This window comes from Dermacentor albipictus, chromosome 9 (genome assembly GCF_038994185.2).
Source record: "Dermacentor albipictus isolate Rhodes 1998 colony chromosome 9, USDA_Dalb.pri_finalv2, whole genome shotgun sequence".
Classification (NCBI taxonomy): domain Eukaryota; kingdom Metazoa; phylum Arthropoda; class Arachnida; order Ixodida; family Ixodidae; genus Dermacentor; species Dermacentor albipictus.
Genome location: NC_091829.1, coordinates 83343516 through 83371281, shown reverse-complemented (window position 1 = coordinate 83371281; position 27766 = coordinate 83343516). Strand labels below are relative to the sequence as shown.

The 27766-nt window shown below is 44.8% G+C and overlaps 1 protein-coding gene across 2 annotated transcripts in view; it reads left to right on the top strand.

The window, feature by feature from the left end:
- Positions 1-27766, top strand: part of LOC135919836 (deubiquitinating protein VCPIP1-like) — an 83001-nt gene that overhangs the window by 21108 nt on the left and 34127 nt on the right. The window contains exons 1-3 of one of the 2 annotated variants that reach the window (XM_065453784.1): positions 14800-15051; positions 24469-24740; positions 25496-25941. In XM_065453784.1, coding sequence (XP_065309856.1) covers positions 24503-24740; positions 25496-25941 — 684 coding nt within the window. In that variant the 5' untranslated portion in view covers positions 14800-15051; positions 24469-24502. Of the gene's footprint in view, positions 1-14799; positions 15052-24468; positions 24741-25495; positions 25942-27766 lie in introns of those variants that run through there. The other variant, XM_065453785.1, reaches the window with a different exon arrangement.

Here is a 27766-nt window from a genome sequence, read left to right as displayed (position 1 = left end):
GTGTCCATTATGTGACGCAACCATATTCAACCCAGTGTATGAGAGCATTAAAGAACATTTATCTTCACACCTGCGTGTCACTTTTGTAAATGAGACATGCCGTTCTCCTACGCGCATGCCTCGCAGATAATGAACCAAACCATTATTGCGTGGTTAGGGTAGGCTCACTTCCATTTGACTCGCCCTCGTACATAAGAAATGCAAATATATAATGGGATATGCAAATGCGAAAATACTGCTTGATAAAGGACAAAAAAGTGTAACTGGAAACAAAGTTCACTGCATGTATACACAAAACCTCGCAACAAGATATTTAAGTATACGTATAAGTCTCCAATGAGTCTATGTATGTAAGAAGAAGTAATTGTATATAATGCGTCAAACAAGGCAAATAAACATGTTGCACAATCATAGATTCACAGAATCCTAGATTCCGCCCCCATTCCATCCACTCCCCCCGATGTATTGCGCGCGACGGAAGGCGGCTCGCTTGCTCCCCGCTTTTCTCCTTTGCACACACAAGACTGAGCCACCATCGTCGGCTCACCTATTCAACCTCCCCTCCTACGCTTTCACTCGCACATACAGCATGCAGCGCGTGGTCACGATGTTATCACCCTTGGACTTTATACGAAACATGAGGGCGATGGCAGGAATGCGCCTGGAGTGTCCATATAATTGCTTTCGCAATAATATAATAAACGTATCCGGCAACTGAAGCGTCCCGTCGCCCATTACTTTCCGCAAAAGAAGTATCACAATCGAACTTTCACCATGCGACAATTCGCCGCGCCGCAACAATGTATTTTTTTCCTGTGAGGCGGAGGCACCGAAATGAAAAAAAAAGCATAGGAAAGTATGTTGGCCAGAATCTAATGCCTACTTCGGGCACCTAATGGGGCTACGGAAGGAATACCGAAGAAAACATGAGACGCTTGGTCCACTGAGAACCATACGCATACTGCTCAGTATCCTACAGCGGCGAAACAAGACTTTCCGGAAAGGTTCCGCTCAAGGAATGCGGTGCAATCCTTCGAGTCCCCACAGTGATGGCGGCGAGCGACCATTGTCTTTTTTTTCTCGCCTGCTAGCCAGAAAGCGTCCAAAACTCTGTGCGGCGAAAATCCACTCGGCCAGAGCAAACCGAACGCGCACCAAAGTGCACCGCACGGCCGGGTCGGGGCCATACGAGAAAAACGTATGCGCTCTGGCTGGCTCTGGCAGCCCGCGGGTAGGGTAGCGAGAACAAAAAAAAAAATTGAAGAGGCTCAATTTGTCCTCGCGAATAAAAGTCAAAGTAGAAAAAATAAATAAGAACGTAGTTACTTTGGCTGGCTTTAGTGTCTTGACATGGATGGTCTGGCGTAGGTTAAAAAAAAAATTGATATTTTTTTATGTGACATGACGGCACAGATGAACCACGCCAACGTTCCGTCTCATTGGACCTCGCTGCCTGCTTTGTCAACTTGTCTGCTAGTGTGTTGATTTGGCTTGTGTCGTTGTATGTTCCAATGTAAGACTTTAGAAAAATCAATAGACCTTTGGCGTCAAATGTTTATAACAACATTAAACCCACAAAGTTCCGCAATTGAAAACCTAAAGCACAACTTTGGAAATGTCAATGCACCTTTCACATCAAGAGCTTATGAGATTTATACCCATAAAGTTTCGCAATTGATATCCATGCGCTCCATAGATTCCGTGGCCTCAGTGAGATGCCGCGGCGAGCCCACTCACCATCAAAGCGCCCTTGAAACTTTGTGCTCGGATGGGACTGCTTGGCGTTATGTGACTCCCGGTGTATGGGCGGTGTCACGAAATCCAGCCCGAGTTTGCAATCTTCGCGGTTAAATGTCTTTTCGAGCGTCAAAAAGACATTCTAGACAAAATACAGAGTGATTTCCGGCGCCGGGGGTCGCTGTGGTCGGCGGTGCATGGACAGCACGAAAAAATTTCGGGGGGGGCTGAAGCCCCATAAGCTTCAAGGGCGTAGCCAGGCCCTACCCTGGCTACGCCCCTGGGTAGGGCCTCTCCTTAGTTTCCTTCCTCCGTGCCTAAATGTGAGAGAGACTGTACACCGCCCTTCGAAAGAAATGTCCACGCGCACACACCGCGCGCGGCGCGAAACGTGCGCAAACACGCGCAGTGCAGGAGGCAATCAAGGCGGCGCGAACGAGAGATGTGAGAGGGGTACCACCGGCTAATCTCCCTTGCGCGCGCGAGATTGAGTCACCATCTTCGGCTCACCCTCACACGATTTCACTCGCACATACAGCATACGGCGCGCAGTGACGACGTTATCGCCCTCGGACTTTATACGGACCATCGCGGCAACGGCAGAAATGCGCCTGGGCTATCCATATATTTCCTATCGCAATAAATGTAAACATTGCATTGACGATATAGACTGACGCATGACGTTGGCTTGCACGTGTACAGGCTCTCACCTGCGGGCCAGTCACCGCGTAATCTCTCTGGTAAATTAACTTTTATTTACCTTTTTTCAGTTAAAACGGAACTTTCTCTCGATTTAAGCCGAATACGTTGACCGCTAGCTATAGGTGGTGTCCACATCGCATCCCCCAGTGAATAGTCATCATCATCAGCCCATTTTATGTCCAGAACAATGTCGTCGGCAAACCGAAGGTTGCTGACATACTCGCCGTCGACCTTTACTCCTAAGCCTTCCCAGTTTAATAGATTGAATACTCCTTCCAAGCACACAGTGAATATCATTGGAGTGATTGTGTCTCTTTGTCTTACCCCTTTCTTTATAGGTATCTTCCTACTTATCTTGTGTAGAATTAAGGTAGCTGTGGAATCTCTGTAGATATTTTCCAAGATATTTACATAAGCGGTCTGTACTCCTTGATTACGTAATGCCTCTATGACTGCTGGTATCTCTACTGAATCAAAGACCTTTTCGTAATCTATGAAAGCCATATAGAGAGGCTGATTGTACTCTGCAGATCTCTCGATTGCGTGATTGATGACATTAATGTGATCCATTGTATCCCTTCCTGAAGCCTGCCTGTTCCCCTGGTGGACTAAAGTGCAGTGCATGCCCTTATTCTATTGGAGGTTATCTTGGGGAATATTTTCTATAATAACCAGAGTAAGCTAATGGGCCTATAATTTTTCATTTCTTTAACGTATCTCTTTTTGTGGATTAGTATAATGTTTGCATTCGTCCATGCAGTGTTCTGGGACCCTTGCAGTCGATAGACACTTCGTATAAAGAGCCGCCAGTTTTCCTAGCATTATGTCTCCTCCATCTTTGATTAAATCGACTGTTATTCCACCTTCTCCTGCCGCTTTTCCCCGTTTCATTTCTTGCAAGGCCCTTCTGACCTCATCGCTAGTTATAGGAGGAGTTTCTGTATCCTGTTCACTACTGTTACGAATGGAGTTATTCTGAGTCCTTTGGGTACTGTACAGGTCAGTATAGAATTGTTCCTATATATGCCTCCTGCATCTTTGATTAAATCGACTGGACTGTTATTCCATCTTCTGCTGCCGCTCTTCCTCGTTTCATCTCTTGCAAGGCCCTTCTGACCTCATCGCTAGCTATAGGAGGAGTTTCTGTATCGTGTCCGTTACTGCTTCGAATGGAAGCCTTCTGACTCCTCTGGGTACTGTACAGGTCAGCATAGAATTCTTCCGCTGCTGTTACTGTACCAGCGAATAATAACCTAAACTAGTCTCGAAGGTCGTGCTTTTTTGTACATCATGCGCCGGAAGCGTCTCCCTGGTCGCCATGTTTTGAACGTTTCGCCCATGACCAGGCACGCTCATAAATATGGCCACAAATATGGCTTGTAAATATGGTCTTCCTTCGATTGAAGTGGCTGCACTATTACCTCTAAGGATGTTAAAGGATAACTTTTATGCGAAGCATACTAGCCGCACAACCACGCTCTTCCTTGCTGCGCCGCGCGCGGCCGCGTAGCTACCATATGACGCCATAACAGCTGCAAAAGCGGAGGCTCAACTCGTGCGCTCGCTTGCGGCCGCGTAGCTACATGGGCGTCTTGCGCTGGAGTTTGAGGTATAGTAGCGGCGCCTGGTGGCGGCGCTACTGGGTCGTACCAGCTTGGGTTGTATTGAGCCCTGGCTGTGGCGAAGGACGTTTCTAGGCCGAGTTTTGCGTCGATTCGCACTTATTTCTGCCCTGTTGCGAGTGCGAAAAGGCTCGTCACTTCTCGCAGACCATGTCAACCACGCTGCGAGCTCGCCGCAGCCTATAGTTTAACGAAAACGGGCTCTCTGTGTGCCGTGGGACGCAATGCTGGGAGCAGACGGAATCGGTAGCGCCGATCCGGAGACCTAGCCCAGCCTCGAGAAGGCGTCACCGTCATTACTTCTGCGTCGTGGGATGCCATGAACAAGAAGGCCTGAATCCCAACATCATATTCTGGCGTTTTCCTTCAAGGCCTCACGAAGTGGAGCGTCGGGCGCGCTGCATAGCTGCAGTTCGTCGCGCTGAGTAAGCGAAACTTCGCGCCATGCTGACTGCTTCGCCTGTCTTGAAGCTTGCTTGATTATCTGCGTTCTAATGTTCGGTATTTTGCACCTACAGTCCCGACAGCAGACCGACATAGCAGCAGGCATGGCTGGTAATTCACGATTCGAGACCCGGCCACAGCGACAATTAACAATTCGACCGATGCGAAGTGGTGAAGTGACCAGGTGTGTGCAAATGAGCACAAATGGTCGGGCTCATTCGATGACAATTCACTACTCCACTACGAGCAGCACAGGTTAAGAGAGTTAAATGCGCTCATCCTTGATCTCAAGCCAGCACGTTGAGGCAACGCAGCAAGGCAGTATTGATTGCAGCACATCGATGTTCGAGCGCTGTCATTAAAACCTACATCAAGCGAGCGGCGTACGAGCTCGCGCTGCAGCGCGATTCGCACGTACGTACTACGTGCGAGCTCATATGCATTGCATCAGTTATTACCAGTTACTAAAAGGAACAGATGGCCGCTACTACAACGCAGGCATAACTACTTCTTTAGCGGCATGCAGTCAACAAAGAATGCAGGAGGCCCACCGTTTCGCGGCATGTCGAAAGACCACTGCCGTCGCGGCGCGTACGATCGTGCGCTCGAGCAGTTCGTACATCGCGGCACGTACCGTCGTGTGCTCGAGCAGTTCTGTACACATGATGCCTGCTTATCGCTGCTGTGGATTCATTTATAACAAGCATTTCCTCGCGTTTGAGCGCCTGAATCTAGCAGCTGGCGTGCAAACCTTACCTGAAGTTCCACTTCGTACGCGACTCGCTTCACTTGCGATTGACACGGTGCTAAAACTTCGCCGCCTAATTCGTGAACGGCGTACACGTATTCGGCACTGCATAATTTCTTGCCTTTACGCAGCGTGCCACCCCTGAAAAAATCTTCGGCGCCCGATATTCGCTGCAGGCCGTGAAACAACACAACCGAAAGCGGCGGGTCCATATTGTAAACGTGCTTTCCGAAGCAGACGACCGAGCTTGGTACGACCCATTTTTGCACAGAGGGCGCTTTTTAGCACCTTTTTCGCAGCGCCCCCTGGGCAATGCAAGAGCCCCATAGCGGGGTCTCAGCTCGTGCGCTCGCCTGCGGTCGCACAGATGGTACTGCGGCCTAACTCCCGCTCCTCCCGCTAGGGCACTGACATCACAACAGCTGGAAGCCGGGCTCAACTCTTGCGCTCGCCTGCGGTCGCACAGCCGGTGCTGCGGCCTAACTCCGGTTCCTCCCGCTAACGCATGAGTTGTTTCTCTAGCCGAACCAAATATAGCCAAGCAACAGCAGTTCACCAGGCTAAACAGTGGTTCAACAACTAAAATAAAGGCTATAGATGCTTCGCATCCTGGGCTTAACCTTAGCTAAGCCACAGCCATTTTTTTCTTTAGTTTTTCTCTAACATATTTAAATACGCCCGTTTTAGTGGGCATGAACCAGCAAATTGATAGCTTGCAGTAGCTTGATCTCACGCACTCAAGTTAGATATAAGGCTTCACAGCTATACAGCGGAGAACTCGAAGGCAAGACCAAGATAAACGCCGCATCATATGGAGGGAAAATTTATTCATAGAAGGGTGGCCTTAGGTCCCTTCTTCAGCTACTATTCACTGGGGGAAGGCAAAGAAAAAATATGTAAAAGGTGACTGTGAGGGCACATGGAAGATGTGAAGCATAGACGATGAGCCAGCCTACTCAAAGCATACAGTCGAAACCAGTACTCTTAAATAATAATAATAATAATAATAATAATAATAATAATAATAATAATAATAATAATAATAATAATAATAATAATAATCAAGCAATCAATCAAAGGTGTTTATTAAAGCGCCCAGGAACAACCTCGTGGGTCTTGGTGCTGGCGCACTCGGCAAAACAGTGCACGCCCACACACACGCACGCACGCACGCACGCACACACACACACACACACACACACACACACACACACACACACACACACACACACACACACACGCACGCACACGCACACACACACAAAAGACCCTCGTTTCATGGAGTTAACATGCATTCCGTGTGAGCGTGCGTTTTCTCGTTTCTGCGTTATTATTTATCTTATTATTCTCTTATTATATATATATATATATTGCTGGCTTATATGGCTTGATGACTTATATATATATATATATATATATATATATATATATATATATATATATATATATATATATATATATATATATATATATATATATATATATATATATAAACGAGAAGAAAGGAGGTTAACCGAGGGACCCGATATTTATTAGTCGTATAATGAGAAGCCAACAAACACTGACACCAAGTACAACATAGGGGAAATTGCATGTGCTTAATAAATGAAATAAAGTAATGATAAATTAATGGAAATTAAAGTGGATGAAAAAACTTGCCGCAGGTTCCCACCTGCGGCAAGTTGTTTTTTCATCCACTTTAATTTCCATTAATTTATCATTACTTTATTTCATTTATTAAGCACATGCAATTTCCCCTATGTTGTACTTGGTGTCAGTGTTTGTTGGCTTCTCATTATACGACTAATAAATATCGGGTCCCTCGGTTAACCTCCTTTCTTCTCGTTTATATATATATATTATATACTTGCCGCAGGTTCCCACCTGCGGCAAGTTGTTTTTTCATCCACTTTAATTTCCATTAATTTATCATTACTTTATTTCATTTATTAAGCACATGCAATATCCCCTATGTTGTACTTGGTGTCAGTGTTTGTTGGCTTCTCATTATACGACTATATATATATATATATATATATATATATATATATATATATATATATATATATATATATATATATATATATATATGTGTGTGTGTGTGTGTGTGTGTGTGTGTGTGTGTGTGTGTGTGTGTGTGTGTGTGTGTGTGTGTGTGTGTGTGCAGATCCCGCGCACTGCGGGAATCGATGTAAGCGAGGCTTTCTTGGCTGTTTGACTTGACTGGCGATAATTAGCGGTGATGTTGACGGCGAAAGTCGAATGCGAGAGTGGCGAGTTGATGCTAAGCGTTACTTCGTGAGCATCACCGGTGTTTGTCTACCTGTTACTCGGGGCACTCAGCGGATACCTGTTTGCATGAGACGTTGTTGTGCGCCGTTGTTCATAACCTATGACAGGGCTGAGCATTGTCATTGCCTCACATGGCACATCGCATCGCGGCAGTAGAGTGGTGAAATATAATTGGCTTACGGCGCTGCACGTGCCAAAACCACAATCGGTTTATAACGCGCGCTGTAGCGGCGGACCCCGGGATAATTTAGACCCCGTGGTGTCCTTTATTGTATTCCAAAATCTAAGCGCACGAGCGTGTTTTTTTTTTTTATTTCGCCCCCGTCGGAATGAGCCTGCCGTGTTCGGAATCAAGCCCGCAACCTCGAGCAATGCCATAGCCGCAAGGATACCGCGGCGGGCACAGAAGTGTTGATTTGACGTGCAACCGCTTCCGCATTGTTGCCCAGACCATATACGGTGCACTTCAATGCGGTTGCTGTTCCTGCATGTTCCTGTGTGAGTTGTCCGCTTGACAAATTTGCAGTGTGTTTACTTTTCCGAAATGACAGAAACATATATGTGTACCGTACCTTCAGTTCGCCCGCAACCGCCTGTCGTGTAGCGTTTCCTCGCCTTCTCACGTCGCCTTTTCCCCCTCCCACCCTCTTCCCCATGTGTGGAAACTGCGAGCGAAGAGTGGCAAGGCTGTTTTTCACTCGTTTGCTTCGGTTGTACCCGTTCTCTGCCTCCCCTCTCGACCATTCTATCATTCCATCTACTTTCCTTCTGGACTTGCACGTTAGTAAGCGCTGCAGTTGTTGCTATGCTTTTCGGCGGGTCACGGATAATTCCAGTTGTCTAGAGGTCAAAAATAAGTTCTAGTGTTTTACGTGCCAGAACCACGATATGATCATGAGGCACGCCGTATTGGAGTCTCTGGATTAACTCTGACTACGTTTTTTTACGTGCACCCAATGCACGGTACAAGAGCGTTTTAGAGCGCAGCTCCCGTTCCGGCGTCAAGCCTCTGCTTCGGCGCCGCCGGTGGCGTAATCGACAGAACGAGCACAGCGAAAAATGAAAGAGCGAACGCGGAGCGGGAGATGAAAGACGCGAGCCGCGAACAGCGGAGACCAATGAGAGCGGCCCCTTCAGTGACGTGCGCGCGGGAAACCGGTGTCATGTGGACCCACCCGACCGCTCGATGCGTACTCGTTTCTGGTGTCAGCCGGACCGCTCATTTCGTACTGTCGTCTGCTCGCGTCAGCTCTTGCTCGCTCTTGTTTGGTTTGGTCATGTTCGCGCTTATTTAGATTGTCGTGGTTTGGGATTGTTTTGTAATGTGATTGTATGCGCGACGCCAATTGCGTAGTATTTTCTGGAAGCCACGCGGCATCAGCGATTACACTGGAACATTCGACGAGTCGTGTATAAAAAGCCGATACGCTTGACCCGCAGATCAGACTTTCGACCATTGCTGACTCTGCTGTGTGTCTCTCTCAAACTATTCGCCTCAAGATGTCGCGAAATGAAAACACGTATAGAGCTGCCCTCAGATTACGCATTAGGGAGCATCGTAATCGTCGGTGAATTTTTCTGATTTCCGCCCCCATCGAAATGTGGCCGCCGTGGCCGGGATTCGATCCCACAACCTCAGGCCTAGCAGCGTAACACCAAAACCATTACACCACCACTACGTGTCAGCTGTCAAGAGGCTAATGTGGCGGTGTACAGGGAGCTCCAGAGGGCTTTATGCACGTGTGATACGATGGAAAGGTCCGAACGAAATTCTCGCGTTGCCTTTCCTCTCTGCCACGCTCCCTCCATATATGTAAATGCTCTGAAGCACCCGCCGATTTGACGTGCAAGACAGCCACAGTAGTAGCAGCAGTAGCAGTGGAAAAGTTGAAAGAAGAGGCAAAGAAGGCTTCACTTGAATATATAAAAATACAAAAACAAAAAATGAACTGGAATAAATAGCTACATAATGAACAACAATACTATAGCAATAACTTTCTTGACAGACGGAGAACAAGCACGGAAGGAGAGATAAAGTATGAGAAGTCGTGGAAGGAGCGCGGCTAAAAAAAAGGCTCAAGAGAAAGTTCGACGCTAGGAACAGAAAGAAGACAACACTTCTTGAAAGATATCAAGATGAAGAAAATGTCAGTTATGCAGACTTTGCATTCTGCGGAGAGGCGAGTGTCCGCTGAAAGAGGTATGAACGTTGAAGGATCTACGTTCCCTGGTAGTCTTTCTGCGGAACCCGCAGTGAAACAGGAGCGAGTAGAACCTAACATGTAGTAATTCCATGAATGATTTTGTATAAAATGAGGACGTCGCGGTGCGACTATATGTATACGTCTGCGGCCAAGTGACGGAAGTGTAGGATAATTATTCGAATTTCAAAAGTTGTTGGTGCGCGAGGTCCGAAAACGATGTTTACATATGCTCCCGAACGTTTTTCGGTACACGCTCAATTAGTATCCTGTTTGAACTGATTGTGCCATTCCACAATAGTGAGGCGTATTCGAGTAATGGGAGGCATATGGATGTTAACAATTTGAGGGAGGCGGTGTGGGTACGGAAATCTCTTGTAAGTCTGCAGACGGCGCCGATCGTGCGCAGGCCTCAGTTACAGTAACAGTAATATTAACAATCAATCAGTCAATCAAATATATATTAGAGGGTCCAGGAACAGCTAAATAGCCTTCGTACTGGTGCATTTAAAAAGCTATGCTCAAGGCAAAATGTACAGAGAGGACAAAAGGGATGGACAAAACATTGTGAGGTAAGGAAACAAGGGAACAGACAACGAGGAAGCGTGCGAGTTAAGGGGAGTTAACATTACAACATGATTATCTACACATATACAAAGCACAAGCAATGAATTCTGAAATATGTTAATATGTTAATATGGGCAGAATACTTATTACATTTTTTTTCAGTCGAGCCATGTGCACAGGACAGTCTCTAATGCAACAAGGCCGCGTAGAAAGTGCGGAATGCTGCCTAGCATACTTTTGCGGTACGGAAAATTGTACATGATCAAGAACCTTCGGGCAACGTATAGTGCCACGAACCCCTTTATAGAGGAACAAAGGGTCTCATTCAGTACATCTTGATTTTGGAGGTGTGAGTCGAGGTATATACGTGAGGGCTGTAGGGCTGGGAGTATGGTCGCCAGGACGGCAAAAGCGATATACTGGAGAATAGATATAAATTTATTCCGAACGCGTTCACTGAGGTCTGAACTCGATTTGCACGTTCCGCCTCAAACTATAGAGGCATACTCTAATAGTGGACAGCACACATTAGAATAGAGTTTCAGAAAGTCAGCAGGTGAGAGGAAGTGATGTGAAACACGACAAAAACAGAGGATGTCATATTGACCGCAAGTAAAGACAGGGACTGCGGCAGAGAACACATAAACAACACGGGTGGTAAAAAAAAAAAGAAAAGAAAAACGCCCGTGTTTATGTGTTCTCTTCCGCTGTCCCCATCTTCATTTGCGGTCAATATGATATGCAGTAAACACCAACTAGGCCAAACTGAAGTTCTTCTGAAACACAGAGGAAGAGCGGGAAGGGCAGGTTGTTTCGCATATTTAGTGTGCGAAAAGAAGTGTAGAGTTTTGTCGAAGTACACATCAACCTCTTTCATTTCATCGACCCTGGGCAATGGAGCATCCTGAAGGATGTATGAAAAATTGCTCATGCTGTGTTTTCCATGCATAACTTAATACCATAGCCTTGGAAATATTGAAGATTAGCATTGTCTTTGCACCAGTTCGAGAGTGAAAAAAAAAAAGTATTTTCGGAGGTCAAAGCAGTCGCGAACGCTGTTGACAGTCTTAAATAGCCTTAAGTCGTCAACGTATAAAAGAAACGAAGAGTGTTGAATTGCTGACGAAGTATCATTTATGAACAGTAGGAAGAGAAGATGGTCAAGAGCGCATCCTTGAGTGATCCCAAATAGAAGAGCGCTCTTTCCATTAATGCCAACGAGGCACGATCTATTGCTTGGGTAATTATATACCAGGACAGTGATGGAAGAAGGTTATGTCCATTTGCGTGAGGTTTGTAATGAGGAGTTCATGGCAAACTACATCAAATGCTTCACTTAGGTCAAAGCAAGGAGTGTCTAATTGGCCCCTACTATGCATGGGCCATAGTAAATGTGACGAAGGCTGTTTATCTAATAAATGAAAATCAAATAATAATAATAATAATAATAATAATAATAATAATAATAATAATAATAATAATAATAATAATAATAAATTTAATGTTCCTAGGAGCAACACTGAGGTCTCTGTGCTAAAAATGTAAGACAACTACGACAAGAAGTTATGGGATAAAAAATGAAATGAGAAAACAAAAACAAGAAAGAACTGGAGGCAGCAACGTGGAAGGGTCTGTTTCCGTGGTAGTCTTGTGCAGAACTTGCAGTGAAACAGAAGATAGTAGACCCGTACATGCAATAATCGATGATGAATTCCGGGGTTTCACGGGCCAAAACCACCAACCTGATTATAAGGTACGCCGTAGTGGGTGGCTCCGGATTAATTTTGACCACCATGGGATCTTTAACGTCTCCCCAGTGCATGTAATAATTCCATTAATGACTTTGCACGAAAAGAGGACGCCGGTACTACTACGTCTGCAGCTGAGTGATGGAAGTGTAGGGTGATTATTCAGAGTTGAAAAGCTGTTGGTGCGTGAGGCAAAAAAATAAAATTAAAAAAAAAATAAAGAGATGCTTATATCTACTCATTAACGTTTTCTGCACATGCTCAATAAAAATGTTATTTGCTTTGATTGTGCAATTCCACGATACTGAGACATATTCAACTAAACGGAGACAGATGGATGCCGGAAATTTGAGGGAGGAAAGTGGGAACGTTAATCTGTCGTAACTATATATGCAGACGGAAGCGAGCGCGCGCAATAATGTTTAATTATTTAATTAATTTTAACACTCTCAGGACCCGAGGGTATTACAGAGAGGAGTGTTCTAACAATGAATCGTTAATCGCAACTTTAAAGGCGGCAGGGTCTTCGATTGCAGCGACGGAGGCGGAAAGGCGGTTCCAACCACTGCTTGTGTGCGGCAACAGACAGGCATGGCGAGGGTTAGTGCGACATAAAGGAATTTCAGCCTTGAGTTTCTGATCAATCCGCGAGGACACGTAATCTGGAGGGAGGAAAAGATAATTTTTTTAAGTGTTGAGTTAGTTTTGAAAAAAAAAATTGTGAAGAGGTTTAAGCGGAACCGGCGGCGTGACCGGAGTGTCGGTAGACCTGACTCAGCTTTCATTGAAGAAATGCTGGCGTAGCGAGCGTAATCAGAGAGCTCATATCGGGCAGCGCGGTTATGAACGGATTCAAGGGCGGTGATCAATGCGGAGCTAGATGGGTCTCAAATAGAGCAAGCATATTCTAATTTTTTACCTAGCTAGTGTTGCGTACAATTTAATCTTTAAATCGGAGGGAACGGAGGAAAAATTTCGGCGTAGAAATCCAAGCATGCGATTAGCGTTGTTAATTGCGTGTTCAAAGTGTATATTCCATGAAAGGTTGTGAGTTACATGCACGCCAACGTAGCTGTAACTAGTAACGGGGGTTAAAGCGGAGTTATTAAGGTATAAGCGAAGTTGCCATTGTCTTTATTGTGATGCATTACTCTTACATTTTGAAGTATTTAGCTTCATAAGCCACTTGTCGCACCAGTTAGAAATAGCGTCAATGTCCTGTGGGTTATTAATTACACGATAAAGCACACAGTCATCAACAAAGAGTTTTATGCGAGAGTTAATGCCGACAGGTAAGCCATTAATATAAATGAGAAATAGTAATAGGCCCAAAACCGATCCTTCTGGGACGCCTGAAGTAACAGGAACAGTAGGGAGTCATAATCATTAGCGTGAACGTACTGTAAGCGGTTGGTGAGAAAGCATTGAATCCAGTCTAGGATATTATGATCTATATTGAGTTTCCTCATTTCTAGGAGGATGAGTTTGTGTGACACGGTGTCGTAATCTAAAAAGATGAAGATGCAATGGGTTATCAAATTTTTGTCAAAATCTCCAAAACGATCGTTAGTAAAATATAATGCGTTTCACGAGAGAAGTGCTTCCCCAAACCGTGTTGACAAGGAGAAAAAAAAAAAAAACGTATTTGATTCAAGGAAAGATACCACGTTTGAATAAATTATGTGTTCGTGAAGTTACTAAGAATTATTGTACCAATATGTGTCAAAGCCTGGACAGACGAAAAGTTGCTTTCACAGCCCTGTCATATTGATAATACGCACTTCTGTCGATCGCAAATGTACCCTATCCATGGCTTCAAGCACAATGGCAAACTACACTTATTTAAAGGTATTCATATATAGGGTGCACGTCAAATCGTTGCAAGTACCAGGTTGGGCACAGAATACGTTCAGGTTGCTTGCAGTGCGCTTGAGGGAAGTATCAACATTGTAGTGACGCGCCAGCTGAAAGCGGCTAGGAGGCCGCCACAGCGATTCCCTTCAAATTTCGCGGGTTTTCTCTCTCTCTTTTTTTAAAACGTGCAGAGAAGATCCGCACAAGAGACAGCGCGCCGCAAGCAACTGAATCTGATGCTTTGGAACGTGCTCTGATATTCAGATTTGTCATATCAACTATAAATAAAAACATAAAAACGATCGTTTCCTCTACAATAGCGAAACTGAAACCAATGCCCGAAAAGGTTGGCTTTCCTGTTGGCTTCGACTTGACTTTTTGTTTAGCTGGCGCGTTCGTCTTGTCGTCTGTACTGCCGTTTTGCAGTGCGGCAACGATGGATGAAGAAAATATTGCTTTATCGCTGCTAAGTGCTGCTGTCTTGTTGCTCTAGCTGCACGAGGCTGATTACGCAGAATCTTATGTGCAGCTTACTTTGAGTTGGTGTAAGTATTTGTCTCACACAGGACTTTTCCATACGTGCGATAGAATGAGGTCTTATGCCAGAAACACCCAAAAACGTGGGCAATTATTAAGAAATAATACATTATCAATCATAAGAAGTGCTTAAAAAGTGTACGCAGCAAATGATTACCGCTTAGGCATGTTAGCTTTAGCAATTTTGATTGGTGGAAATTAAGAGGTTTCGGTTTCTTGTATTCCATACGTGGGCACTGTAAAAGCGAACATTTATGACGAAACAAAAAAGGGGCAGGAGGGAAGGAAGTGTGTTAGTGACGTCACACAAAGTGACATAGAAGCCGAACGATTACGTTGACAGTATGTTTCGAATGCGCCCCAAAGCGCCTGGACCGTGGCGTCGCTCTCTGCTGTGGTGGTGACTCGGGAGCTTGGAGATTTTCCGGTGCCCCTGTTGGATAACCGCATTTTCCCAGCTGGTTGCACCCCCACCGTTCGTACTAGCGTGTGCGTGCGGGGACGTTGGTCATCATTCAGTTGTCATGGGACGGACGAGTCACTACTGAGATGGATACGACGGACTTGCATCTGCAGCTTTCACGATTGTCGCTACTGGCGTAAGTTTTGTTCGCGGGAGCAGAAATGAGCCCGTGAAGGCTTTGCAAGTGTTTTTCCGAGCCGTGTGGCCCACAAACGCGGAGCTTGTTTACAAACGGGATTTAGTGGTTGGGAACTTCTGCTTTTCGCTGGCCGCCGTAATTGACTTAAAGCGATGCTGAGGGTTTTGTTTCCAAAACAGTCGCTGCGTCGTCGCGTGCGACATCTGAAATCGCTTTGTTTGCGGAGCACGCCTTCAGTGTCCCGACGGAAGAAAAGTCGCAGAGGAATTCCGCGGTCTGTGTTCTCGTTTTGTGGTGTTATGCATTTCGCGCGTGAGCGCGCTTCCTGTTTTCGCCTCCTTAGAATATCGCGAGGTGTTCTCGCCACGATAAGGAAGCTGCGAAGACGTGCGTAAATAAAGCTCCTTTACATGTGACAATTCTATTGAGGGACCCGCGTTAAGTTTTTGTCTGCGGTTCGGCTGGGGGCGTACGTCTTTTGTGTTCGTCTGTCCAAAACACCTTACGGCAAGGCGGTGGCGAGAAAGCCTGAACTAATAGCGATATATGCCGTTGGCTGGAAGGGTAAAGTTCTCGAATTGATAGAGGCCTGTGCTCGTAAAAACCAGCTTACGACTTGACGCACGCTGAATTTTTTAGGCTATTTTTGTTTTTCTTTTTGTCGCTGCCGCTTCGGTAAAGTGGAGACCCCATCCCCGTTTTCCTTAACGAGTGCTTCCTGTGGAAGTGCGTATGGAACGTTGACAGCGGCGTGTTGAACGGTCCAATAGTCAGTACGAGTCGCGACGTTACAATGCAGCGCATAAATTCAGCAGCATAGTGATCGGCCCTGGACAAACCCCCTCGGTTGGCATGCGCGTAGTTTCGAGGACAGGAACATGTGCTCCCTGTCATGTCTTAACTCGTTCGTATACGTGACATCACCAGCATTAGTACCTTTTTCATCGGCGTGGTCTATGTCCGCTGCACGACAAAACCTGCTCCCAACGATTTTCACTTTCCGCGGTCTTGCATCCGCCGAATCCATCGTGTGCCTGCAAAGTTCCTGTCACACCGCCTAATGTTCCTGTCACACCGCCTAATCTTCTATCACTTGTGACTGCACATCCCTTCATTTGGTGACCATTATGTTGCACTTGTAAGCCACCAGGTGGCTTCTCAATACATGGCATTGCCTTCCAAAGTCTGCTTGTTCACCTTAAGTTCAGTGAAATATGAGGCACAAACGTTTGGCCTCTAAATCCATACAACTGTCTTCCTATCTGTTTATGTTGCACCTATGATTTTTCCTTGGGAGATAGGGATTCCGAATGAATCCTGAAGAGGTTTGCCTGACAACATGCCTAACATGCTATCCAGATGAGAAAGGAAATGATACACACAGTGCAAATCACAGACACAACATACACAGAATGTTCTACAACATACAAACTAAATTAAAGGTGCTTTAGAGCACCCAGAGCTCTGAAATTTGTTATGTAGTGGCAGCAGTGTGCCAGTCTACAATGAGCATGCAGCTACAAGAATTTTTTTTTAATTAATGCTATAATACCGGAGTTACAGGCACTTGATCATTTACTATGCTGCTACCACCATTTGTCCCTCGCATTAGCTAACCCTCCCCACAGGCGCTCTCCTCCTATCTGCATAACTCTCACCCAAGTCCATGAAGTGTAGCGAAAGATACGGGTCACACCATTTCCTTAGAAGAAATGTTCCTCCATTGTCCGTCCCTAATCGCCCTCTGCATGATGCCAACTGAATGGCAATTTCGCGAAAGAATTGGTGACTCGCAATGGGTGAACCCCTGTCCCTTCTTGAAACACACAGCCAGCTCTTGTCACCGTGCTATTGTCCTCTGTCAAGTGACCAATTCGGAACTTTTACCCTACTGAGGTCGCATGCAGAACCCTGTATAGGTCATGGCGTGTGAAGCAACCAGGAAAGTCTGGAGAACAGCACAGGATTGCTTTTTTTTTTATTTGTGCTTTCCTGTTGTATGCAGCACTGCAGTTTTCGCCATTGATGATCATCTCAGTATTCTGCACACGATTGCATGTGTATACTTAAATACTGTTCAAAATGTCAGGGGGGATGAGGATAGCAATAAGCGCTTGTTGGTACGGCATATCTTATTTAAGAGGAAGCTTTAGCTCGGGCCCAACTCCGACGCGGCCTATTCAAATACATGTAAAACGCAAAAACGTTTTTATGAGATAACCCCTGGACCGATTTTGATGAAATTTGTTGCATTTGAAAGATAAAGTTAAATTCTAGTGACTGTTGGAAGCGGAATTTTGATTTAGTGCTTGAATTTTCTTAAAACGATTTTCAAATATTTGACCGTTTGAAAAAAATAGAAGCACGAAGTTTACGAATTCATAGGTCTGCATAAAGAATTCATGTGGCGGTTCTGTAAACGGCATCCATTAGAACATTCAAAGCGGACAAATTCAATATGTCATTTTACATCTTACATGAATTTGTTACGTTGGTTACAACGGTTTTGCAAAAGTTGTATTTCCCTATAATTAAAATTTTTTTTATATTCATGTGTAACATATCAATTTTGTCCGCTTTGGATGTACTACTAGATGCAATTCACAGAATTGTATTATCATTTTTAGTGGTTGAGTTACAGAGTTGTAAACTTCATAGTTTCGTTTTCTGAAAATTTTTGATTTTCGCCAATATTTAATAAAAAATTGATGACCTAACTCGAAAATTCGAAACCAACAGTCACTAGATTTTAAGTTTTTCTTTTAAATGCAACAAACCTCGTCAAATTTGGTGCAGTGGTTGCCGAAAAAAACTAATTCTCCTTTTACATGTATTTAGATAGGAGCACTCGAGCTAAAGCTTCCTCTTAAGGGGAGGATTTGCAGTCCTTTAATGTGAATGACTGAGACAAGTGTCTGTCACAAAGGTTCAAAGAGCAGACATCAGACTATCGTGCCTTGAGCTAAGCTATGTATTTGCTCTATAGACAAGTGCTGTGTATGCGTCCGGCACAGTTTACGACACTGCAATGCATTGCACGGTTCTTAGCTGCTTTTTAGTACATTGCTGCACACTTAGCCGAATAGCTTGTCCTCACATTAAACTGCGCTTGCAAATGAAATGAAGGGGTCCTTTGACATCTGAAGAAACACTTGGAAGATGTCCGAGGCCATCCCTTAAAAAAACGTTATTTGATTGGTTCCATGTAAGTGAAGTTATTGGCAATCAGACGTTGCCCCACTGACTTTGCAACTGTCTCTTCCATTTTTTACGCTCATTGTGAACTTGATGAACTTGACACTCTGCTAGTTCAGAACAACGCCTCTGATGCCCCTCACACTTACATTTTTCACGGATGCTCAGATACCATAGAGTTTCAGTTCATGAGCTTGTAATATATACAGATGGAGCACAAAAATTAGGAAAACGAACCACAGTTTAATTCATCACCATCAGAGGGCACCAGCATCTAGGCAGTGAATATAGCAACACACCAGCAAAGAGCAGAATTGGACTTCGAAGAGTTAAGGAAAGGTGCACAAAGGATAAGTATATAGATGGTCAAATTTGTTATGTAAGCATGCAAGTTGGTCGCCAGCAGGAAAAGTGGCTGGAAATGCAAACGAAGCTGAATGATAAAGCTGTTAGCATGTACGCCCTGACCGAAACGCATCTACAAGATTTGGAGCAGCCACCTGTTACTGACAATTTCAAGTGGGAAGGCTGCAACAGAATGACTGGGTCAGTGAAAGGCATAGGTGTAGGCATGCTTATTAGGCGAGTTATGAAGTGGCAGAGGGCAAAAGAGACATGTAAGGAGCATTTATGAATTAGCAGCACATGGGAAGGCAAAAAGACATGCCTTGGAGTAGCTTACCTATGAGTAGGTAGTAATAGCAGAGATAAAATAAAGAATTGATTGATTGCATTAAAAGCAATTTTAATAAGTTCAACAAATCAGACCACGTGCTACTAGTAGGAGATATGAATGTGCACGTGGAGGATTTAAACGGATATGCTAATTACAGCGGTGCTCTAGTGCTGGATCCGTGTGATGAACAGAATGTCATGGTAGTTAACAGAGAGGATAAGTGTTGTGTACAGGTACTGTGGCAATGCAGAAATAGGCAATCATGTATCGTAATCAAGTATCCAACCAATAGCATTTAGAATTTCTAAAAATGTTCGAAGGGCAAATAACAGAGATCGCAACAAACATACAGAAGAAAACTTAGGCTTTTCCTACAATAGTCTGGGAATGTAAGGAACCAGTAGATGCTATGCAGCAGGAAATAAAACAAAAGGAATTGTTGGATTGGAAAAAGGGAACCACATCAGTGGTGGAACAAGGAAATAAAGCAAGCTATAGAAGAGAGTAAACAGTTGTCTAGGAATCATCGAGAAGCCAAGAAATTGGGATTACATGAAGAAGAGGTGCTTCCTATGTGGAACAAATACCAAGAGATGAAAAGCATGGTGAGTGAGCTCATGGAAGAGAAAATTAAATGTTCAACTGAAAGTTGGGTGCATAATATTCGCAAAAGAGACAAAGGCACCCCAATATGATTCTGGAACCATATAAGAGCACTCGGAGCTCCAACTAAAAATTCATAAATAGCTATGAGGCATGAACGCCCTAAGATCTCTGAAGGACACAAACAATGCAGTACATCACATACATTATTAGGGATAGCTGAGGCCTGAAATGAAGTGTAGTTCAAACTCAAACCGACCCAGCAGCAACAGAGAAGCCTGAAATATCAAAATTTAGCATAGAAAGCTTTTACAGGAAAAAAATCAGAAGAAAATGTCCAGAATAACATGGCAGCAGGGCCTGATAAAATCCCAATACAGCTAATCAAAAACCTCTGTCAGAAGTGCAAGGCACTGCTATCTCATGTTATTGAGCAAGTGATTAGAATGAAGAAAATTCCGGTTTGTTGGCGTGAAAGCAATATGAACCTTATCTACAAAGGTAAAGGTGATAAGGATAAGACAAGCTCGTACAGGCTAGTTACAGTAATGTCGGTGATATATAGAATGGCAATGCAAGCCATAAAATTAGAAATGCACTTTAGCAGGGAAGAAGTTTGGGCGTGTTGGTGGGATACATACACCAACACCGCTCGTCCCGTGTTTCTGCTTGTCCCTGTGTCATTCTTGCGCTATGTATCCCAGCTTGTATAAAATTAGAACTGTTGAAGTGGGTGGAGAAAAAATGATGTACTTGGGGAACCACAGAATGTGTTAGACCAAGCAAATGCTTAGAGGATAGTGTGTTTGTACTAACTCGGTGCTTAGACATTTAAGTAGCTCAGAACAGACCTTTATCGGTTTCATTTCTAGATATTAAAAATATTAGGTTGCATTTCTAGATATTATTAAATTAAAGGAGCCTACGACAACGTAGACAGGGAATTGTTACGAGATATTCTTAAGCACGAAGGCATAGATTACGATTTCGTGGAGCGGTTGAAAGTACCAAGTGTAATGAAATGGTGGAAATTCATGAAGGACTGAAGCAAGAATGTCGTCTTTCTCCTCATTGTTGTTCATGCTTGTTCATGCTCTGGTGCGGCTTTATATTAAGGGCATAAAAAGACGACTGGAAAACATCGAATAGGGGTTTGATTTATACTACATGCATAATGGACAAATGGTGCGACGGAATGTCCCCGGACTGATGTATGCAGACAACATAGCTCTGCTAGCGGACAATACAGCAGATTTACAGAGACTTGCGAATATCTGTAGCAATGCAGTGACAAATCTAGGGCTTAAGTTTAGCACAGTGAAGCCAGAAATTATGATGTTTAATGAAGAGAAGAGCAATTACGTGGTGTCAATTCAACAACGTCATACGCATAGTCAAGCATTATAAATACCTCGGCACATGCATAAATGATGAAACGACTTACTCAAGCACCCACGAAAATAATCTGGAAATATAGGGGAAGCGGAATGCAGCAGTAGTGAAACGTAGAGCACTTTGGGGCCGCAACAAGTATGAGGTGGTGCGTAGAATCTGGAAAGGAGTAATGGGGCCATCACTAACGTTTGGAAATGCCATTGTATGCTTAAAATTGGATATCTTGTCGAGGTTGGAAGTTAACCAAAGGTCAGTAGGCCGATCGGCTTTGGGAGGCCACGGCTAAATCACAAATGAGGCATTGAAGGGTGACATGGGTGGGGCTTCTTTTCAAGTCAGAGAAGCGCAGAGCAAAGTAAGTTTCGAAGGAAGAGTCAGGAACATGGATCAAAATAAATGGGTGGCTTAGGTACACAAGTACCTGTACCTGAAAAGTGTTGGTACAGAATGGCGGAAGAGGTCAAGAAAGTTGGCAACCAAGAACAGGGTAATTGAAAGTGTAAATAGACAACCAGAAGTCATCAGAAACAAAGAGAAACAGACAACGAATCAGATGCAAAGAATGGGGAAAAAGAATTTGTCAGGGAAAATCTGCATGATAACACAAAGGGCAGTGCCTTGCTATTTGAAGCTCAAGCTAGTTAGGCGCCTAAGGACAAAAACATACCACAGCAAATATTCGCAACAATATGGGGCATGTGTATGCTGCAGCGGAAATCCAGAGACCACTTAGTACATTCTAATGAAATGTGTAGGGATTCACCCAGTGCGACCTGTAGGTTACGTACACATTCTAGAAGCGCTTGGACTTATAGTGGATGGAAGCATCAACCACTCGGCAGTCGAGAGAGGCAAGAGATGTTTTTGGGGTATTGACGGGAAAAAGAAAATCGGGAAAGAGATTGATACAACCGGATGCATTAGAGACGTAGGTAGCGGTATAAGCCAGATAAACGAGTTTTGAGGAAGAGAAAATAAGATTAAATAGATGTATACAAAAATGCTCGAATGAAAAGCATGTGTAGCATACCTGACTAACTCAAGCATGCTGAGTGATATGTCACTGCCCCGTTTCAAAGAGGATGCCACTAAATCATCATTGTGAAGTAAGTTTTTGGTTAAAGGAATCCAAATCGTGGTGGCTTGCTTCAGCACTAGTGGGACCATCATGCAATAATAAGTCAATAACTTTGTGTCTTTTGAGACGAGAGACTTCAGCATCTAAGAAAGAGTCGCTTTGGTGCAGTTGAAGTAATGTTTTTAACATGCGCATCCTATCGGGAATCGTTTGGCAAGGTTAAACCTAAATATATCTAAACTCAAAAACCTGAGTTAGGGGCGCGTCATCAATAGTGTAAGTTTTGTTTCTAATTATTATTAATGTTGCAGTTATTTATACATTCTGAGCCATCTGCAACTCCTGATACCAAATGAAAGCACACTTCAGAGCATTATTTAGAATTTTATTATCGTTATTAGAATTGATATTGTGATATGAAATGCACTCGTAAAAGAAATGAGAAACTCATATCATGACATTTAGAAAGAAAATCGTTTATGCATATAAGGAATAAAAAGTGGCCCAGGACATTGGCCCAGGGCACACAGAATGTCGAAGGGGTTAAACTGGAGGTATCGTTATTAAATTGTACGAACCGTGAGTGGTTAGTGAGGTAGCTTTTCAATTCATTCAACTATGAGACCGTCTGCTAATATCAGCTGAAGCTTTTTGTTTAATTATGTAGCTTTTTGTGTTGCACATGGTGAAAGACCTTTGAAAAGTCTACTCTATCTGATTTTCGTAATTTTTACTTTGAAATAAGGCAAGTGTTAGCTCTAGTAGCACTGTCAAAAGATTTCAGCGGAAAGAACTATGAGCATTGCATGAACATAGCCAATAACAGTGCGGCACTGACAATCTGCTGGCGTTGAGGCAAAGTGGGCCGACATGATGGCAGTATGATGGTGTTTGTTGGTGTTGCTCTTATTATTGAACTCGTTTGGAAAGCATTGTGTCAACTATAACCTCTGGGTGTCGGTGGGTCCTATTGAGGGTGTGGGTGGCTGTCATACTTTACCGTATAAACAAAAAAAGAAAAAGGTATCTCACAGATACTTATGCTACACATGAGTGACAGTAGTGTATCAGCTTTGTGCATCATCATTTAATGATTGTTTATCAAAATCCACATGTACTCGTCTTTGCACGGTTACCCATCAGTTCTCTGCCTTTCTGTCTTTGTCTACCTCTGTCTTTGCCTACCTTTCTATCAATCTCTCTCCCCGCCCCTGCCCTATCCATTGTTTGCGTCTGTTTCATGTTGTACTGATACTGCAGTCAAGCCCGGTTGTGACATACAGGCTTGTGCACAAAAAATAAATATATCAAGTAATTCAGTCTACCCATACTTGTCCGTAACAAAAATAAGTGAACTTTTGTGATGTGTTCATTATATGCAAATTATGGGGGGGAGGGGGGGCTGAGGCAGAGCTGTCATCTCTGAAGGAGAAAAGAAGCAAAAAGAAATATTTATTCAGAACAAAAGTTTGCATAGCAGGCACTAATTTTTGCTTGTGTTTTGCACTATTTCTCAGCCTAACTGAGAATGGCATTCTCAGTGCATGAGATTATGTAGGCATGCTCCAGTCCACACCCGTTTATGGCTTTAGTGCACTTTACACACTTCATGCATTCACTTGATCTGGGCTTGTTACAGTCGAATTTAACTGTACGATGCTGGTACTCCAGTAAGGCAACAACACAGTTGTAGTCAGTGCACCAAATGTGTGATTAATTATGCTGCATTCTGACCAGCATATGTGGGAGTGGGCATCAAGTGCCATGATCAAAACGAACTGCACCGTACTGTTGAAGGGACCATTGCCTTGTTACAGGGACAAATGCACCTCTGAGGTTCAAGAATCCATGCAGGTATATCTGTAAACTTTAGTTTTCTGTTGATCGATCTGCTCCCAACTCGTTGCACACTCTTCCTTTCTCACACAACCTTTTAATTTTTTTTGAAAGATATTGAAGTAATGTGATGTCATACAGCTTTGTGGCAGCCTGCCCAGTGCTTATTGACATGGTGAATATTCCTTATGCCACACATGCCGGACTCGTTTGAAGGAGCAAGCATGGGCTTGCTGATGACTATGTGGTAAAGCGAAAGGGTGCCTGAGGGATATCTCCAACTGGGACATGCCATTATCTGTAGAGGTGGCAATAGCTCTAAGTGGCTGCAGCGTGGATAGTTATAATGCGAGGCATTTATGTGATCACTCCTGGGATTTTGTTGTCCATCTGGTTAGCTTTTGTGACCTTTAGTGCTGCCTAGGTGGGTGTGCATGTGTGTGTGCAAGCTCTTTTCTCATTCTCTCCGCACTGATGCATTAGGCGTCATACTACTCCAGATGGCATTAGTTCCTGTGTGCGCTCTAGTCTAGGCCTTCTGGGCTGGGGCTTCCTTTGCTTGCTTGTGGTTGACCAGTGGCTGTTTGTTCCCGATCACCTTCTGAATCGCTGCCTTCCTGTCACCGTGCAGCTGATCCTGCTTTCTCGGGTCAACAGCAGCAAGGATGATGGACACATCGTCGGCAGGGGGTGGTGCACCCAAAGAGCCCGCACAGCCGCGTGTGCTGAGCACAACATGCCCCGATGAGGCGTGCTGTGCGCGCCTCTTCTTTCCGTCCTACGACCAGAGTGTCGAGTGCCCCCAGTGCGGCCAACGCCATGACCGGACAGCCCTGCGGGACGTCCAGGAGGTGTCCAACCCGGGCATCGCCTTCCACTCGCTCATCCGAAACATCCTCATTAGTGAGCATTTACATTCCTCGGATTTTGTGAGCTTGGGAAGGGGTCAGCTTCGTTTGCGGTCATTTCAAAGTGGCCTTACACACCAACAAAAAAAAAAACTTTCACCCTTAATTAAGGGCTTGTCTTGGGCCCAAACAATGTCCATCTTGTGTGCCTAGAGCTCCTAGTAAGTAAAGGTCTACTTTAGGAGCTCCTATATAAACCCATATACTTTTAATACTTTAAACCCATACTTTTTACCTGAGCTAAGTGCCTCAAACAATTGCTCATACGCTCTTGAATTTTCTACTGAAGCCTCTAAAACAACTTTGCGTTATGTCACAGCCCCCTAGATTCAGTCTCATGTGAAAAATAAAAGCACCGGTAGTATTGATACTCACGCAAACTGCCATCTTCAAGATACGTGCACTGGTTCTTGTACCATTCTCGATGTTCATGGCACACGTGTGAAACAGTGCAGTAGTTATGCTGGGAACATGCGTTCACATTGCATGTGCTGTTGCAGTATCCGATTTTCTTGTGTAGCACATCAGGAAAAAAGGAGGGAGGGCACTCGAAGAAAAGCAGTGTACTCTGGAGCTTCAAGCAAGACTCTTACTTGGCTATTTGCCCTCCCCCAACCCCCCTAAAAAAGTTCTTTAAGGTACTATCTTTGAATTGTGTGCTGCAATGCACCAGTAGTCTTACATGAAGGTTACACGGTGGACAACTGAGGATGTGGTTAGCTTCATTAGTTAAGCTCCACCATCTTGCAGGCAACCTTGTGCCCAAGCATGGCGAGGACACCATCAAAGTGCGCGGTCTGTCCAACTACCACTGCAAGCTTGTCTCGCCGCTGCTCACCACGTACGGCATGGATAAGCAGACGGGCAAGGCCCGGCTTCTGTCGGAGATGGGCGCGGGCGCCTACTTCGACTGCAGCGTGCTGGCCATACGTGCCTTCCGCATTGACCCCGAGCTGGTGGACGTGGCAGGCTATGGCAAAGACGTGTCGGGGAGCCTGTCGTACCTGCGCGGCACCCTGGCCCTGGTGCGGGCCCACAACGATGGCGAGGACCGGCTGCTGCCGGTGCATGTTGACGGGGACGGCCACTGCCTGGTGCACGCCGTGTCGCGGGCCCTGGTCGGCCGGGAGCTTTTCTGGCACCCGCTACGCTGCCACCTCAAGCGGCACCTGGAGGAGCACCTCACCAAGTACAAGGTGTGTGTGTGTGTGTGTGTGTGTGTGTGTGTGTGTGTGTGTGTGTGTGTGTGTGTGTGTGTGTGTGTGTGTGCGCGTGTGTGCGTGCATGTTGGGTGTCACATATTAAAGCTATCATTAAGCCTGTCTGCACCAAATGTTCTGTAAATGGAAGTGGAGGTATATGTGTGTCCTGTGCAGAAATTTCTAACTCCCTAACTTCATCCACATGTCTGAATGAGTTGAGGAAAAAGAAGGGAGGCGGACAGCAGTCGCTTCGGGCGGTGCTGCCATCTTTATTTTTCCCGCACGGTCGTCTGCTCACTCTGTACGTCGTGTGGATGCGCTTCGCAGCCGGACGGGCGGCGGAATAAGCATCCGTGGAACAGATTTTCGCGGAGCCGTCCATCGTGTGGATCCACCATAAACCGGGGAGCTTGCACAGAGTTAATCATGCCAGGGGCTGTGTCATGCTGGTGGAAAGAGCCTAGCAACCGAAACTTGCACTTCCGGTGAACTTGGTGCGCATGCGCTATCCTTGCTGGTCTCGTTGCTTTGCGCTGTTAGAAAACACTGACCAGCTGGCCAGTTGACACTCATGTGGTACTGTTAAAGACTCGGTCGACTGTACATTGCCTCTCCAACTCGGCAAAAAGTTTCTCTATTTACAAATGTGCGGCTGCTGTAAAAATACGCTTAGTTTTGACCTGAGTTAGTTTTTGCAAGTTGTGTTTGTGCGTGTTCCTATTCTTGCGCAGTCTTTTCTTCTGTTCTCTTAATAGTTGGGTGCTTGTTCGTGTATATCAGCCTCGTCATTCATGTTTGTTTTCATTGCTTTCCCGGAAAAGTGCAAGCAGTATCAACATGAGCTTGACACACTTCATTACAAACCGCCAGGTCATTATGACTGAAATTGTATTTTCAGTTTAATACTGCATTTTTTGGCATTATTAAGGCTAAAGCCTTGGATAGTTCATGGCTCGAAAAATCCAATGTCTGCCGTTATGGGACGAAAATCCATAGGGAGTCAAACCTTTGGTGGGAGTCAGACCCGCTTGGATATATAGGTGAACTGGTCGTATCTCCAAGTTGGATTCCAATTTACATTATGAAGGCTGAGAGTTTACCCATGACCTTTGGGTTTAATTAAGGCGAAGTTAATTAAGGCACTCGAAACCACAACCCAACAGAGAGATATGGACGAAACTGCCATATCTCCAAGTTGGATTCCAATTGACATTGTGAAGGTCGACAGTCAAGCCCATTACCATTAGTGTTAATTAAGGCAAAGTTAAATAGCTCTTTTCTTACCACACCCATTGGGCATCATTCGGCCACTATTGATCGTGTGAAATGCCGCTTTCGAGATGTTCTGCGCCACTAACGAACACAGTGTGCTATCGGGTGTGTAGGAGAACTGTATTTTTGTTTTCTAAGCAGTTCGCTTTGTTTCTGTCTGGCTGGGATTTTTAAACACGCTCTGAAGTTTTCGCTATCGTCAAAGTAGAAAGTAAAAATGGCTGCCCACTATTGATGGTTTGAAACGCCACTTTCGAGACCTTCCACACTGCTCACGGACACTCTCCACCATCGGATGTGAAGAAGCAGATCTATATTCTTGTTTTCTAAGCAGTTTGCTTTTTCCCTGCCAGGCGTTAATTTTTGAACGCAGTCCAAGGTTATGCGATTATCAAAGTAGAAAGCAAAAATGGCCGCCTCTGGGGGCGGCGCGCATGCTTCGAAAGATTGCAGGTCTCCTGATTACGTTTCGTCTGTGGCTGATTTTATCGATGCATCAAGCAGCAGCAAGTCTGAGGAGGCTGCCTTTTCGTTGGATTTCAACCCC